The sequence below is a fragment of the Haliotis rubra genome, unplaced genomic scaffold (genome assembly GCF_003918875.1).
Source record: "Haliotis rubra isolate DU_JTF1 unplaced genomic scaffold, ASM391887v1 Scf889, whole genome shotgun sequence".
NCBI lineage: Eukaryota > Metazoa > Mollusca > Gastropoda > Lepetellida > Haliotidae > Haliotis > Haliotis rubra.
Genome location: NW_025767622.1, coordinates 27,065 through 39,122, shown reverse-complemented (window position 1 = coordinate 39,122; position 12,058 = coordinate 27,065). Strand labels below are relative to the sequence as shown.

General features: G+C 40.8%; 1 protein-coding gene and 1 long non-coding RNA gene across 2 annotated transcripts; both read right to left on the bottom strand.

Annotated features, from left to right (window-relative positions):
- Positions 1–2,604: 2,604 nt before the first annotated feature.
- LOC124263543 lies at positions 2,605–4,823 on the bottom strand. The gene is made up of 2 exons (XR_006894866.1): positions 4,725–4,823; positions 2,605–4,211 (listed from the first exon to the last, which is right to left on the bottom strand). It is a non-coding gene; the product is annotated as an uncharacterized LOC124263543 (long non-coding RNA).
- A 321-nt stretch (positions 4,824–5,144) lies between these two features.
- LOC124263533 (cell death abnormality protein 1-like) lies at positions 5,145–10,778 on the bottom strand. Its single transcript, XM_046698196.1, has 3 exons — positions 10,727–10,778; positions 8,569–9,555; positions 5,145–5,209 (listed from the first exon to the last, which is right to left on the bottom strand). Exons 1-3 carry the CDS (start codon positions 10,776–10,778, stop codon positions 5,145–5,147), a joined length of 1,104 nt encoding a protein of 367 aa, XP_046554152.1.
- Positions 10,779–12,058: the final 1,280 nt, after the last annotated feature.

The window sequence follows — 12,058 nt, the reverse complement described above, 5'->3', positions numbered from 1 at the left end:
TACGACTACATAAAAAAACAACAACGATGACGTGGAAGTGAACTGGTCTAAGCAAGCGTTTAATTACGTGATACGTTTTCTTGAATTACTAGTATACGTGTAATGTTATAATGTAAGGCAATTTTTCCCTTGAAATGAAGACCTTTTCTACATTCACAACATAGCCTCGATCAAAGGTGTATAATCTCTTTTCGGTCTGGACGGACCCGGGCTTTTAAAAACATGTTTAACCATTCAGACGTATGCCGAATTGTTTGGGTCCATACACTTAGATTATATGTTCCTATAACAAAGCGCTGTATTGTAAAAAAACACCCTTTTCAGAGAGAAGCTCTTTCCACACTCTCTGTAGACTCTTTAGCACAAGTCTTCCGTCCGACTTGGTCCGGGCTGTCAAAAGCACCTTAAACATCACATCATGTAGACTTAATTGTATTTAGAGCCATTGACTAGTATTATATGAACCTAAATACCACTTTGTAACGTCATAATACACCACTTGTAAAGATAACTTGTCCTTTAAAGTGAAGCCCTTTTCTCTGTCATTGCCAACATAGCCCCAATCAAAGGTGTTTGGTCTCTGTTCGCTGTCAAAAACAATCTAAACCTCACATCTGTATCTTGACTTGTGTTCATACCTATAGAATAAAGTACATAAGTACCTAATATCACTGTAAGGTGTCTCAAAGTGAAGTATTTTAAGCAAACATGTTTCTCAAAGTGAAGCTCTCTTTCCACATTCCCAGCATAGTCTTTATCACTGGTGTTCTCTCTTTCCTGGTCAGGGCTTCGTAGATCTATCTTCAATTGTGTTAATATCTTTACAATAGTATTATATCTACCTGAATACCACTTTTCAGAGTCTCAAAAAAGCGTAGAGATTAAGCTCACGTGTTGTAGGTAAATCTTAGTGTTCAGTCTGACTTGGCCCTGGCTAATTAAATCAATAGCCAGTACCCAGCTTGTATAGTGGTCCCTTTTGTAATTGCAAGTAGGTGTTGTGTTTCAGTCCGACCAACTATCTGTGAGGAAACATATGCTATATTTAGGATTACACTTTCTTAGTAAAGTACAAAATCTAGTATTTTTGTAGGGTGGAGTCCCATCCGGGATTCGAACCCACACCCTCAGAGTCATGCACCTAATCACCAGCACACAAAGTCAGCCGCCTAACCTGCTCAGCCACCGCGACTTCAACAAAAACGAAAGTCGGACAACTGGTAGTCCAGACTGCGGACTTTGTGTACCCCTCTGATAAATGTAAATTGGCATGGTTCCCATGACCCAACACCGATTGGACAATGCCATTTTAGAAAGTGGCCAAATGTAACATATGCTATATTTGGGATTACACTTTCTTAGTTAAGTACAAATTCTAGTACCTCTTTGGGTTGAGTCCCATCCGGGACTCGAACCCACACCCTCAGAGTCAGGCACCTAATCGCCAGCACACAAAGTCAGCATTGTGTATCTGTGAGGTGCTTTCAGTGGCATTGAAAGCTCCCGTCCATCGTTTCATCGATAAAGTGTTTTGCAGATAAATATGGAATCACTGGGCACTTAAAACATTTAATTTAGTATTAACATGGCCCATATGATCTTATTACAAGATGACGTGATATATTATAGAGTATGATTGGAGAATGCTGTTTTGATGATGTTTTGTTAAATATGATGTCACATTAATTAACTTTTAGTTATAATTGGTCACAAACGTTTGATTTTGATTTCAACGTCTCGTATCTTGAACTTGGATTATGTAACTTCACCGGTTGAGAGTAAGCTGAGAGATATAATTACCTCCTCTTTCTTGATGCTTGTTGGTGTTTTGCCACCGGCGAAGGATCGAAAAGCGATTCGATCATTGTCTTGAAGCCTGTTTTTGCTGGATTGTTCCAGAACTGTATAATGAGTATATTAGCGGTGGTTTTTGAGATGTAAAGGGGACTACTACATTTGATTACGTTCGTCTGTCTGCCTACATCAACTCAAAACGCACTTTTTCAAAACACCCGAGCCCAAAACTGCAGTCATAACACAGATTCGTGTTCTTGAGGTTTTCAGGATTGCATTTGGCTTGGTTACGTTTAGGTTAAAGTATCTGTCTTTAATTTGTTTAGTTGTCAAGTTTACACAGAATCGGAATCAATAGTTTCACAAGTACGTTTCAGTGCAGATTGAATCACCTGACAGCTGTGATTGGGTGAATTTGTGTAAGGTTTTGAGTTTTAAAAAAAGTACACCCATTCAGTAATTAAAATTGACAATGTTTTAAATATTTAGTGCTGTCTTTTTTAAATGATGACTTTTGTTGAATGTGACCACATGTATTTTCAAGTGTTGACAATTTGTGCGGAACTGGGGATCTGACTGAGACAGTCATTTTTTCAAATATTTTTATTGCTCTTTAAGGCAAGACTATGCATACATGTTCATGTAATAGCTGTTGATATCTTTGTTAATTTGAAAAAAAATATAACGTTACTGTAGAAGTCAATGGGAAAATATTCGGTCTTGTGTAACTAGGAGGCAAGACGCACCATCTGTTTCCCTACACGTCATGCATTTCAGGGATTGTTAAACAACAAACGAACAACAATAATGAAGCCTTAACAGTGAATTCTACATTCACAAATATATTGCAACACCCAAGTTTCAAATCAATTTTGTATTACATATTTTTAACAGCTCATTTTGAAAACAGTCTTTTTATCATGGACCAGAATATTTTCCATTTATCTACTTTTCTGGTTTGGTTCAATATTTGTTCAGCATGTATGTAGACGGATTCACTTTTCCGTAATTCCCGTAATACAAAATGGTGGTCACGATTTATATAATATTTACTATTTTGTATACAATATCCCGTTATTCTGTACCAAATGAAAACAAGATTATGAATCGATTCGACATAACGATAATACACAGCACTGTTCTTATAAAAATTTGAACTTACAAAAATCGATCATGTGTCCTTCATTGTATGTTCCAGAGCGGCGGGTTGTGCCACCTTACACATATTTTTTTCATCTTGCAACAATTGTGTCTTAAAGAATTTAAAATCTCGTTTAATTACAAAAAAAACTGAATAAAGCGTTACCAAGCAAACAATCCCCGTGCAATGTTGGGCAAGAACAGATAGTTAGTTGCAATGTAGTAGAGTGCGGAATTAAACAATAAACATGCAGTCCTCTTGGGATGTTGGACATGCTAACAATCACTGGCTTGTCTGGTCCAAACGTGATATTTACAGTTATAATTCCTTTAGCTGCAATATAGTTGCATGCAGTGTTAAGCAACACAGATATAGTAAACTTGACAAAAGTAAATCTCCTTCAACATTACGTCATGTTTTCCAGACGACTAGTAATTAGGACAGTGTTGGAAGTTTAGCTCATCAGTGCTGCTCTTTAGAGAATTTATAAGTGATGATGTAAAGAATGTACTATGTATCTAAACAATAAATACTAATACACAATGTGTCGTCACATACAATATGTGGTCTCAGCAATGAAGGTCTTCCTCATGACGTGTGAGTATGTGTGGTTGTCTGTGACAGATGTTCGATCCGCTGCTTAATGTCACCACCTGTTGCTTCGGTGTCACCATCTTCTGCTTCAAAGTCACCATCCTCTGCTTCGGTGTCACCATCCTCTGCTTCGGTGTCACAATCCTCTGTTTCAAAGTCACAATCCTCTGTTTCAAAGTCACCACCCTCTGCTTCAAAGTCACCACTCCCTGCTTCTAGCTTTGGTATGTATTGGATCGCAATGGATATAAAATATCACTCCTCAAGTGGAGATATATATGAGGCGACTGTTCTCGGATCAGCAACAGGGACGTCCATCGTCAGGTGTGTGTAGGAGTGGTCATCGGAGACTGAACTGCCTGGTGTACCATCTGGAACATCATCGTCGGCTTCAGTGTCACCACCTTCAGCCTCAACGTCACCAACTCCACCTTGAATGTCGCCATGTCCAGCTACAACGTCGTCATCTTCAGCCACTACGTTGACAGCTCCCGGAAAGTAATCTGCTAACACAGGCAGTGCGTCATCACTGACATCTCTTGTGCTTTCGTTGTTCTGATTCCGTATCCCGTCGCCCAGTTCTGCTTCATCTTCTCTGATTTCCCAATACTTCTGAACTTCTTGGTAGTCCATGTAATTGGGGTCTGCCTGCTCTAATACACTATTGTGTGTACCGGCTGACCTGTTTGAATTCAAGAGATAAAACAAAATGTAGTAGAACGCATGTAGCGATAACGTGTCTTTTGTGCCTTTTGTTTAATACATTGTATAAATGCTAAATGATGCGTCATAGCGTCAATGAAACTGTTTTGAATTTTTTGCTAATGATGTTCAAGGTAGGTTCAATGTGATCAATGCATCAATAACAGTTCTTGAAACTAATCTGTCCAGAAGCTGTGGCCGGTCTCAGGCAATCCTATTTACAGGATCCAACATGTTCTTGTCATGTTCTTTCCTTGTTAGATTTGGTCTTCAGTAACCCATGCTTGTCGTGAGGCGACTAACGGGATCGGGTGGTCAGGCTCGCCGACTTGGTTGACATGTCAGCTTGATACCATCTTTCTGTATTTATGATGACTGAAGTACACTAGCTATGTGTCAAATTGCTCTCACTGTTTCTCCGTTAATTTGTGCAAACCACAAAGCACTCAACCTGACTCACTGGGACTTTTAAACAGAATGCATCTGTACTGACCTTTGTGCACATGCGTGTTTGCGGAAACAGAAACAACATACAGGACTTGCAACCAGGAGGAAAAGGACGGCACTCACAATGATCGCCAGTGTAGTTGTGCTGATATGGGGACGAGCTGGCAAACAAACATACAAATGGACATAGATCTTGGAAGAAGCGGTACAAGGAAACTACTCTTGAAGCAACTACCACATGAACATTAGTCTCGGGGTATAGTCTCTGGCAAACTGTCACTGAAAGGGAGTTTGGGGATAACTGTCACATGAACACTAGTCTTTGGGTAACTGCCACATGAACACTGGTCTTGGGGTAAATATCACTGAACCGTAGTCTTGGGATTACTCTCGCATGGACGCTAGTCTTGGGGTAAATGTCAAATTGATAATAATCTATTGATAGCTGCCAGATGACATTAGTCTTTTAATATCTGCCACATGGACAGTAGTCTATGGACAGCTGCCACATGGACAATAGCCTGTGGATAGCTGCAACATGGACAATAGTCTATTAATAGCTGCCACATGGACAATATTCTATGGATAGCTGCAACATGGACAATAGTCTATTAATAACTGCCACATGGACACCAGTCTATGGATAGCTGCCACATGGACAATAGTTTATGGATAGCTGACACATGGACAATAGTCTTTGGACAGCTACCACTTGGACAATAGTCTATGGACAACTGCCACTTGGACAATAGTCTTTGGATAGCTGCCAATTGGACAGTGGTCTATGGACAACTGTCACATGGACAATAGTCTATGGACAGCGGTCACATGGGCAATATTCTGTGGATAGCTATCACATGTATAATAGTATATGGACAACTACCACACGGACAATAGTCTTTGGAAAGCTGCAACTTCTACAATAGTATATGGACCACTGCCACATGGACAATAGTCTATGGACAACCACCACAAGGACAATATTTTGTGGATAGCTGTCAAATGGACAATAGTCTATGAATAGCTGCCACTTGAAGAATAGTATATGGACAAGTGCCACATGGACAATAGTCTATGAACATGTGCCACATGGACAATAGTCTATGGACAGCGGCCACATGGGCAATATTCTGTGGATAGCTGTCACATGTATAATAGTATATGGACAACTACCACACGGACAATAGTCTTTGGAAAGCTGCCACTTGTACAATAGTCTATGGATAGCTGCCACATGGATAATGTTCTATGTGTAACTACCACTTGGACGATAGACTATGGACAACTGCCAATTGGACAATAGTCTATGAATAGCTGCCACTTGAAGAATAGTATATGGACAAGTGCCACATGGACAATGGTTTATGGACAACTGTCACATGGACAATAGTCTATGGACAGCGGCCACATGGACAATATTCTGTAGATAGCTGTCACATGTATAATAGTATATGGACAACTACCACATGGACAATAGTCTTTGGAAAGCTGCCACTTGTACAATAGTCTATGGATAGCTGCCACATGGATAATGTTCTATGTGTAACTACCACTTGGACAATAGACTATGGACAACTGCCATATGGACAATAGTCTATGAATAGCTGCCATTTGAAGAATAGTATATGGACAAGTGCCACATGGACAATAGTCTATGAACATGTGCCACATGGACAATATTCTATGGACAACTGCCACATGGACAATAGCATGTGGATACCTGCCGCATGGGCAATATGTTATGGACTGCTGCAACATGGACAATAGCCTATTAATAGCTGCCACATGAACAATAGTCTATTAATAGCTGCCACATGGACAATAGTCTATGGTTAGCCGCCACATGGACAATTTTCTATGGACAACTGCCACATGGATGATATTCTATGGACAACTGCCACATGGAATATAGTCTAATAATAGTTATGGACAATAGTCCATGGACAGCTGTCAATTGGACAATAGTCTATGAATAGCTGCTACATGGACAATAGCATGAGGACAACTGTCACATGGACAATTGTCTTTAGATAGCTGCAACTTGGACAATAGTCTATGAACATGTGCCACATGGACAATATTCTATGGACAACTGCCACATGGACAATAGCCTATGGACAACTACCACATTGACAATAGTCTATGGAGAACTGCCACATGGATAATAGTCTATGGACAACTGCCACATGGACAATCGTCTATGGACAGCTGCCACATGGACAATATTTTATGGATAGCTGACACATGGACAATAGTCTTTGGATAGTTGCCACTTGGACAATAGTCTATGGACAACTGACACATGAGCAATAGTCTCTGGATAGCTACCACTTGGACAATAGTATATGGACAACTGCCACATGGACAATAGTCTTTGGATAGCTGCCACATGGACAATATATTCTGTGGATAACTGTCAAATGGATAAAAGTATATGGACAACTATCACATGGACAATAGTCTTTGGAAAGCTGCCACTTCTACAATAGTCTATGGATAGCTACCACATGGATCATGTTCTATGTGGAACTACCACTTGGACAATAGTATATGGAGAACTGCCAAATTGACAATAGTCTATAGATAGCTGCCACATGGACAATAGTATATGGACAGCTGCCACATGGACAAAAATCTATGGATAGCTGCCACATTGATAATAGTCTATGGATAGCTGCCACTTGAAGAATAGTATATGGACAAGTGCCACATGGACAATGGTCCATGAACAGCTGCCAGTTGGACAATAGTCTATGGATAACTGCCACATGGACAATAGCATGTGGATGCCTGTCACATGGGCAATATGTTATGGATAGCTGCCACATGGACAATATTCTATTAATAGCTGCCACATGGACAATAGTCTATGGATAGCCGCCACATGGACAATAATCTATTAGTAGCTGCTATATTCTATCGACAACTGCCACAAAGATGATATTCTATGGACAAGTGCCACATGGAATATAGTCTAATAATAGCTATGGACAATAGTCCATGGACAGTTGTCAATTGGACAATAGTCTATGGATAGCTGCCATATAGATAATAGTCTGTGGATAGCTGCCACATGGGCAATAATTTATGGATAGCTGCCACATGAACAATAGTATGTGGACAACTGCCACATTGATAATAGTCTATGGACAGCTGCCACTTGAAGAATAGACTATGCACAACTGCAACATGGACAATATTCTATGGACAACTGCCACATGGACAATAGTCTATGGACAACTGCCAGATGGACAATAGTCAATGGAGAACTGTTACATGGACAATAGTCTATGGACAACGGCCACATGGACAATAGTCTATGGACAGCTGCCACTTGGACAATATTTTATGTATAGCCACCACATGGACAATAGTGTTTGGATAGCTGCCACTTGGACAATAGTCTAAGGACAACTGCCACATGGACAACAGTCTATGGACAGCTGCCACATGGACAATAGTCTATGGATAGCTGCCACATTGATAATAGTCTATGGACAGCTGCCACTTGAAGAATAGTCTATGCACAGCTGCCATGTGGACAATATTCTATGGACAACTGCCATATGGACAATAGTCTATGGATAGCTGCCACATGGACAGTCGTCTATGGATAGCTGCCATTTGGACAATAGTCTATGGATTGCTGCCATGTGGACAATATTCTATAGACAACTGCTACATGGACAATAGTCTATGGATAGCTGCCACATGGACAATAGACTATGGTTGCAGCCATATAAACACTAGCGTGGGGATAACTGTTACATGAACACGAAACAAAACAAAACATATTGTTCGGATAAGTGACAATTAGCACGGGAATAACTGCCATAGAAGCTGAGACCTGATCAATTATGACCATTATGTATATGATTTAAAATACTCACCGCTGTTACTATAGCCCGTAGAGCATCCTGTCTGGGGGCAGGTCCGTGTACAGTTAAGCTCACTTTCGTCTTCGCTGACACTGCAATCCTTCACACAAGCACCAGTGTTCCGATCACAAACACCATGAGAACACAGTGTACATGTTCCATTACAGTATTCACCGTAGAACCCATCTCTGCACCCATCCACACATGTGCCGTTTTTGGAGTCACATGTTCGGTTGGCGCAGTTCTTAGGACAAGGTTCACAGGCTGACCCGAATTGATGAAGTTCACAGCCTTCAGCACAGGAACCGGCTGCATTACATCTTTGATGTCGACATCCAGGATTACAGGGAGAAGAACACCTCGGGCCGAACCAGCCATCCACACAGCCATGGAGACACGTGGCGCTGTATTTGTGACATTCACCTGTACAGCTGTCTGACGTCACAGCAGGAAGACACTTGTGGACTGACTTGGGGCGGCAAGTTTTACTGCAAATCTCGGCACAGAAATCCCCGTAGAAGCCAGGAACACATTCACAGTCAGACTCACAGGATCCTGCACAGTTCTCACACGTCACCTCACAGTTTACCCCATAATGTGTTGGGTCACACTCGTCACATACTCCTGTCATCCTGTTGCAGGTTCTGCAGTTACTGGGACACGTCTTGCATCCTGATCCGTACCTGGAGTCTCGACATCCGGCAAAACAAGCATCACTCAGCTGACAGTACTCCCCGTCACATCCACCTGGACACACTGTACAGTTGACCACGTGACTGTCACATGGTCCGTCACAAATTATGCCTTGGTATCCCGGTACACATCCATGAGAGCACGTGTATGAACCTTTACCCGGGACTAGTTTACACATATTGTATCTGCACGTGCTGCTGCATTGCGACTGGCACTTGAGCCCATAAAAGCCTTTGTCACAATCCTGTAAGCAATCGCCGTTGACGTCGCAGTCAGAGCAATGCTGTCCTTCCTTACATCCAGCTCCTGTCAAGTAAAAACATGTGGTCTTAATCTAATAATATGTCTTCAAGAACCCTGAAAGGATTGCTTTTGTCTAAATACAATACATAATTCCTTCCCCTCTTTCCTTATGTTGATAGATGTAGTGCCATCTAAATCTCACTGATGTGCCCCAAAAAGAGACAAACTGAAAATGAGTGATGACACCAGGTGTTCGCGTTAAGGGTAAGCAGTAACACCGAAACTAAGTATTTACATTCCGATGCCACGTGACGGCGGCCCGATAACCAAGTGATGGGCTAGAAAATCCATTTGTATATTACATTTTTGCGATATTTTGTGATTATTTGATCCGCATTCTTGACGTTGGAGAGTCAGCGAAGCATACAAGCTATGGACAACAATATCTTGAATATTTTACTTTGTTATCAAGCAGAAAGTGACAAATCTGCATATTTGACTAGGGTGAGTGAGTGAGTTGCCTTTTACGTCGCTTGTAGCAATATTCCAGTAACATCACGGCAGGGGACACCGGGAAAGGATATTTCAGAAGACAGACATTATGATTCGGTATCGTAAATATCTTTTTACCCATGAAACCAGTTTGCTGTACTTTCGTCGTTACGTTATGTTAAAAAGGCCTCAAAGCTTACTCATTTCACACAAACGTTATATATAAGTGTTGAGTTGATTATCATTAACTATGGTTATCGTTTTTCCTAAATAAAAGTAATATCACCAAATGCTTATGCATGTGTGTCATGATGGAACCACTGGTGCTTTTTACCATCACCAATAATTATCTATTTATATCAAGACGACACAGGCAGATAACGTACAGTCAATGTGGTGAAATTGCAATCTTTGATAGGCAAAGTCATCCACATCGTCATGCGTCAGAGATACTCACAATAGGTACATGGAAGGTATGTTAGATGTACAAATAACACACTCATCTTGCGGACCAGAAAATATTGCTTTGTTTGTATTTGCCGGTTTGTGTCAGTAGAGATGTCGAAAGTTCTGACTGACGTGAGGACTGAGTGAAAGGGCACTTGGGATTCTGTTTCGCAGCGTCACATATTCAAAGAAAGTTTGACAATATCTTACATCGTCATGTTTTGTAAAAGGCATGCGGAATGCCCAGAATGGACAACAAATGTTTCTCCTTAACTCTGGCTTTCGTCTTTCCTACCTTGTGTGTAATCAGCCACACAGACCAGCACTATGATGACAAACAAGGTCATACTTACCTGAAAACGAAATACAAACTCACAAACGCAATATATACTCAATATGATAAATATTGAAGTGATATGTGTGAGCGCAATATTCCAGCAATATCACGGCTGGGGACACCAAAAATGGGCTTATACGTAAAAATGTATGTATAGATATATTCGTTTTCTTAATTATCTGAAGTCATAGAACAGGTTAAATTAGCCGAATATATACACCTACATTAACTGTATCCCTGGTCCGCCTTGCTGTGTAGTTCACGGCAATCCCTCCACATCTGTCGCCTGATGGTTGTTTTTAGAACTTTATACTCTGATTCATGTTTATGTTTTCAGTTTCGTCATCCTGCTGTTGGCGACAACCACGGCGTGTGTGGGGCCTGGTCATCTTGTTCAACGCTGCAGGTTGTGTGACAGACATTCAAGAACGGACATCAACAGATAGTGTGTTCGGATATATGCATAATACACCCCGGACAATCTGGGCATCTTTTAGCGCGACAATGCAACACGATTTATTCTCAACCTGTCAATAAACAGGAGCATATTAGTGCAGTTAATTCAGTTATTTCAGTTACACAAAACAATTGCTTCCAGTGACTGGAAGCATGACTATGAAGTCACTATACGACAAATGAATTGTTCTTACTTCTCTTCACTGATTACAGTGACGGATAATAGTGACGTAACTAAGGCATGACATTAGAAGGGGGCACCACTGAGCACTTTGTACTGAAGTCAGAAAAACTTTCCCCGGATCGTGAAATAAGAGTTTTCTTCAGCTGTATGATCTGACGTTGATTGTCACAGGCGTGAAGCTCCATGATGGCTTTATTTTGTTAAAGCATTTATACAAAATGTTAAGTAGAACTACACTGTCCCTTTCTGCTGCAGATACTCCGAGTTAGCAACGGATATTTAGGGTATAACTGTACTGTGTTTGTCGAATTGGGGACGTATACCGGTGGTTATATAGCCGCAAATTTAGTTATAACGGCGACGCGTAAGCGGAGCCGATATAACGTTAAATTTGCGGCTGTTTGAACTTAAAATTAAATCTATCATACTGTTTTGTCTTTTTTTAACACAAATTCCATCCATTTTATCTGGATAGGGGAGTTAATTGACAATGGCTTCTGCAAATTACAATGTCCTGCAAAACAGCGTTACCCCAATAGTGTAGGGATACATTCAAAGGTTTTGGTGAATCGGTTTTCAAATTGCGACCGTAGTCCTCATATTGGCTATACCATTCGCCATGTCTCGTTGCGCTTGCATAAGTCTTGGCA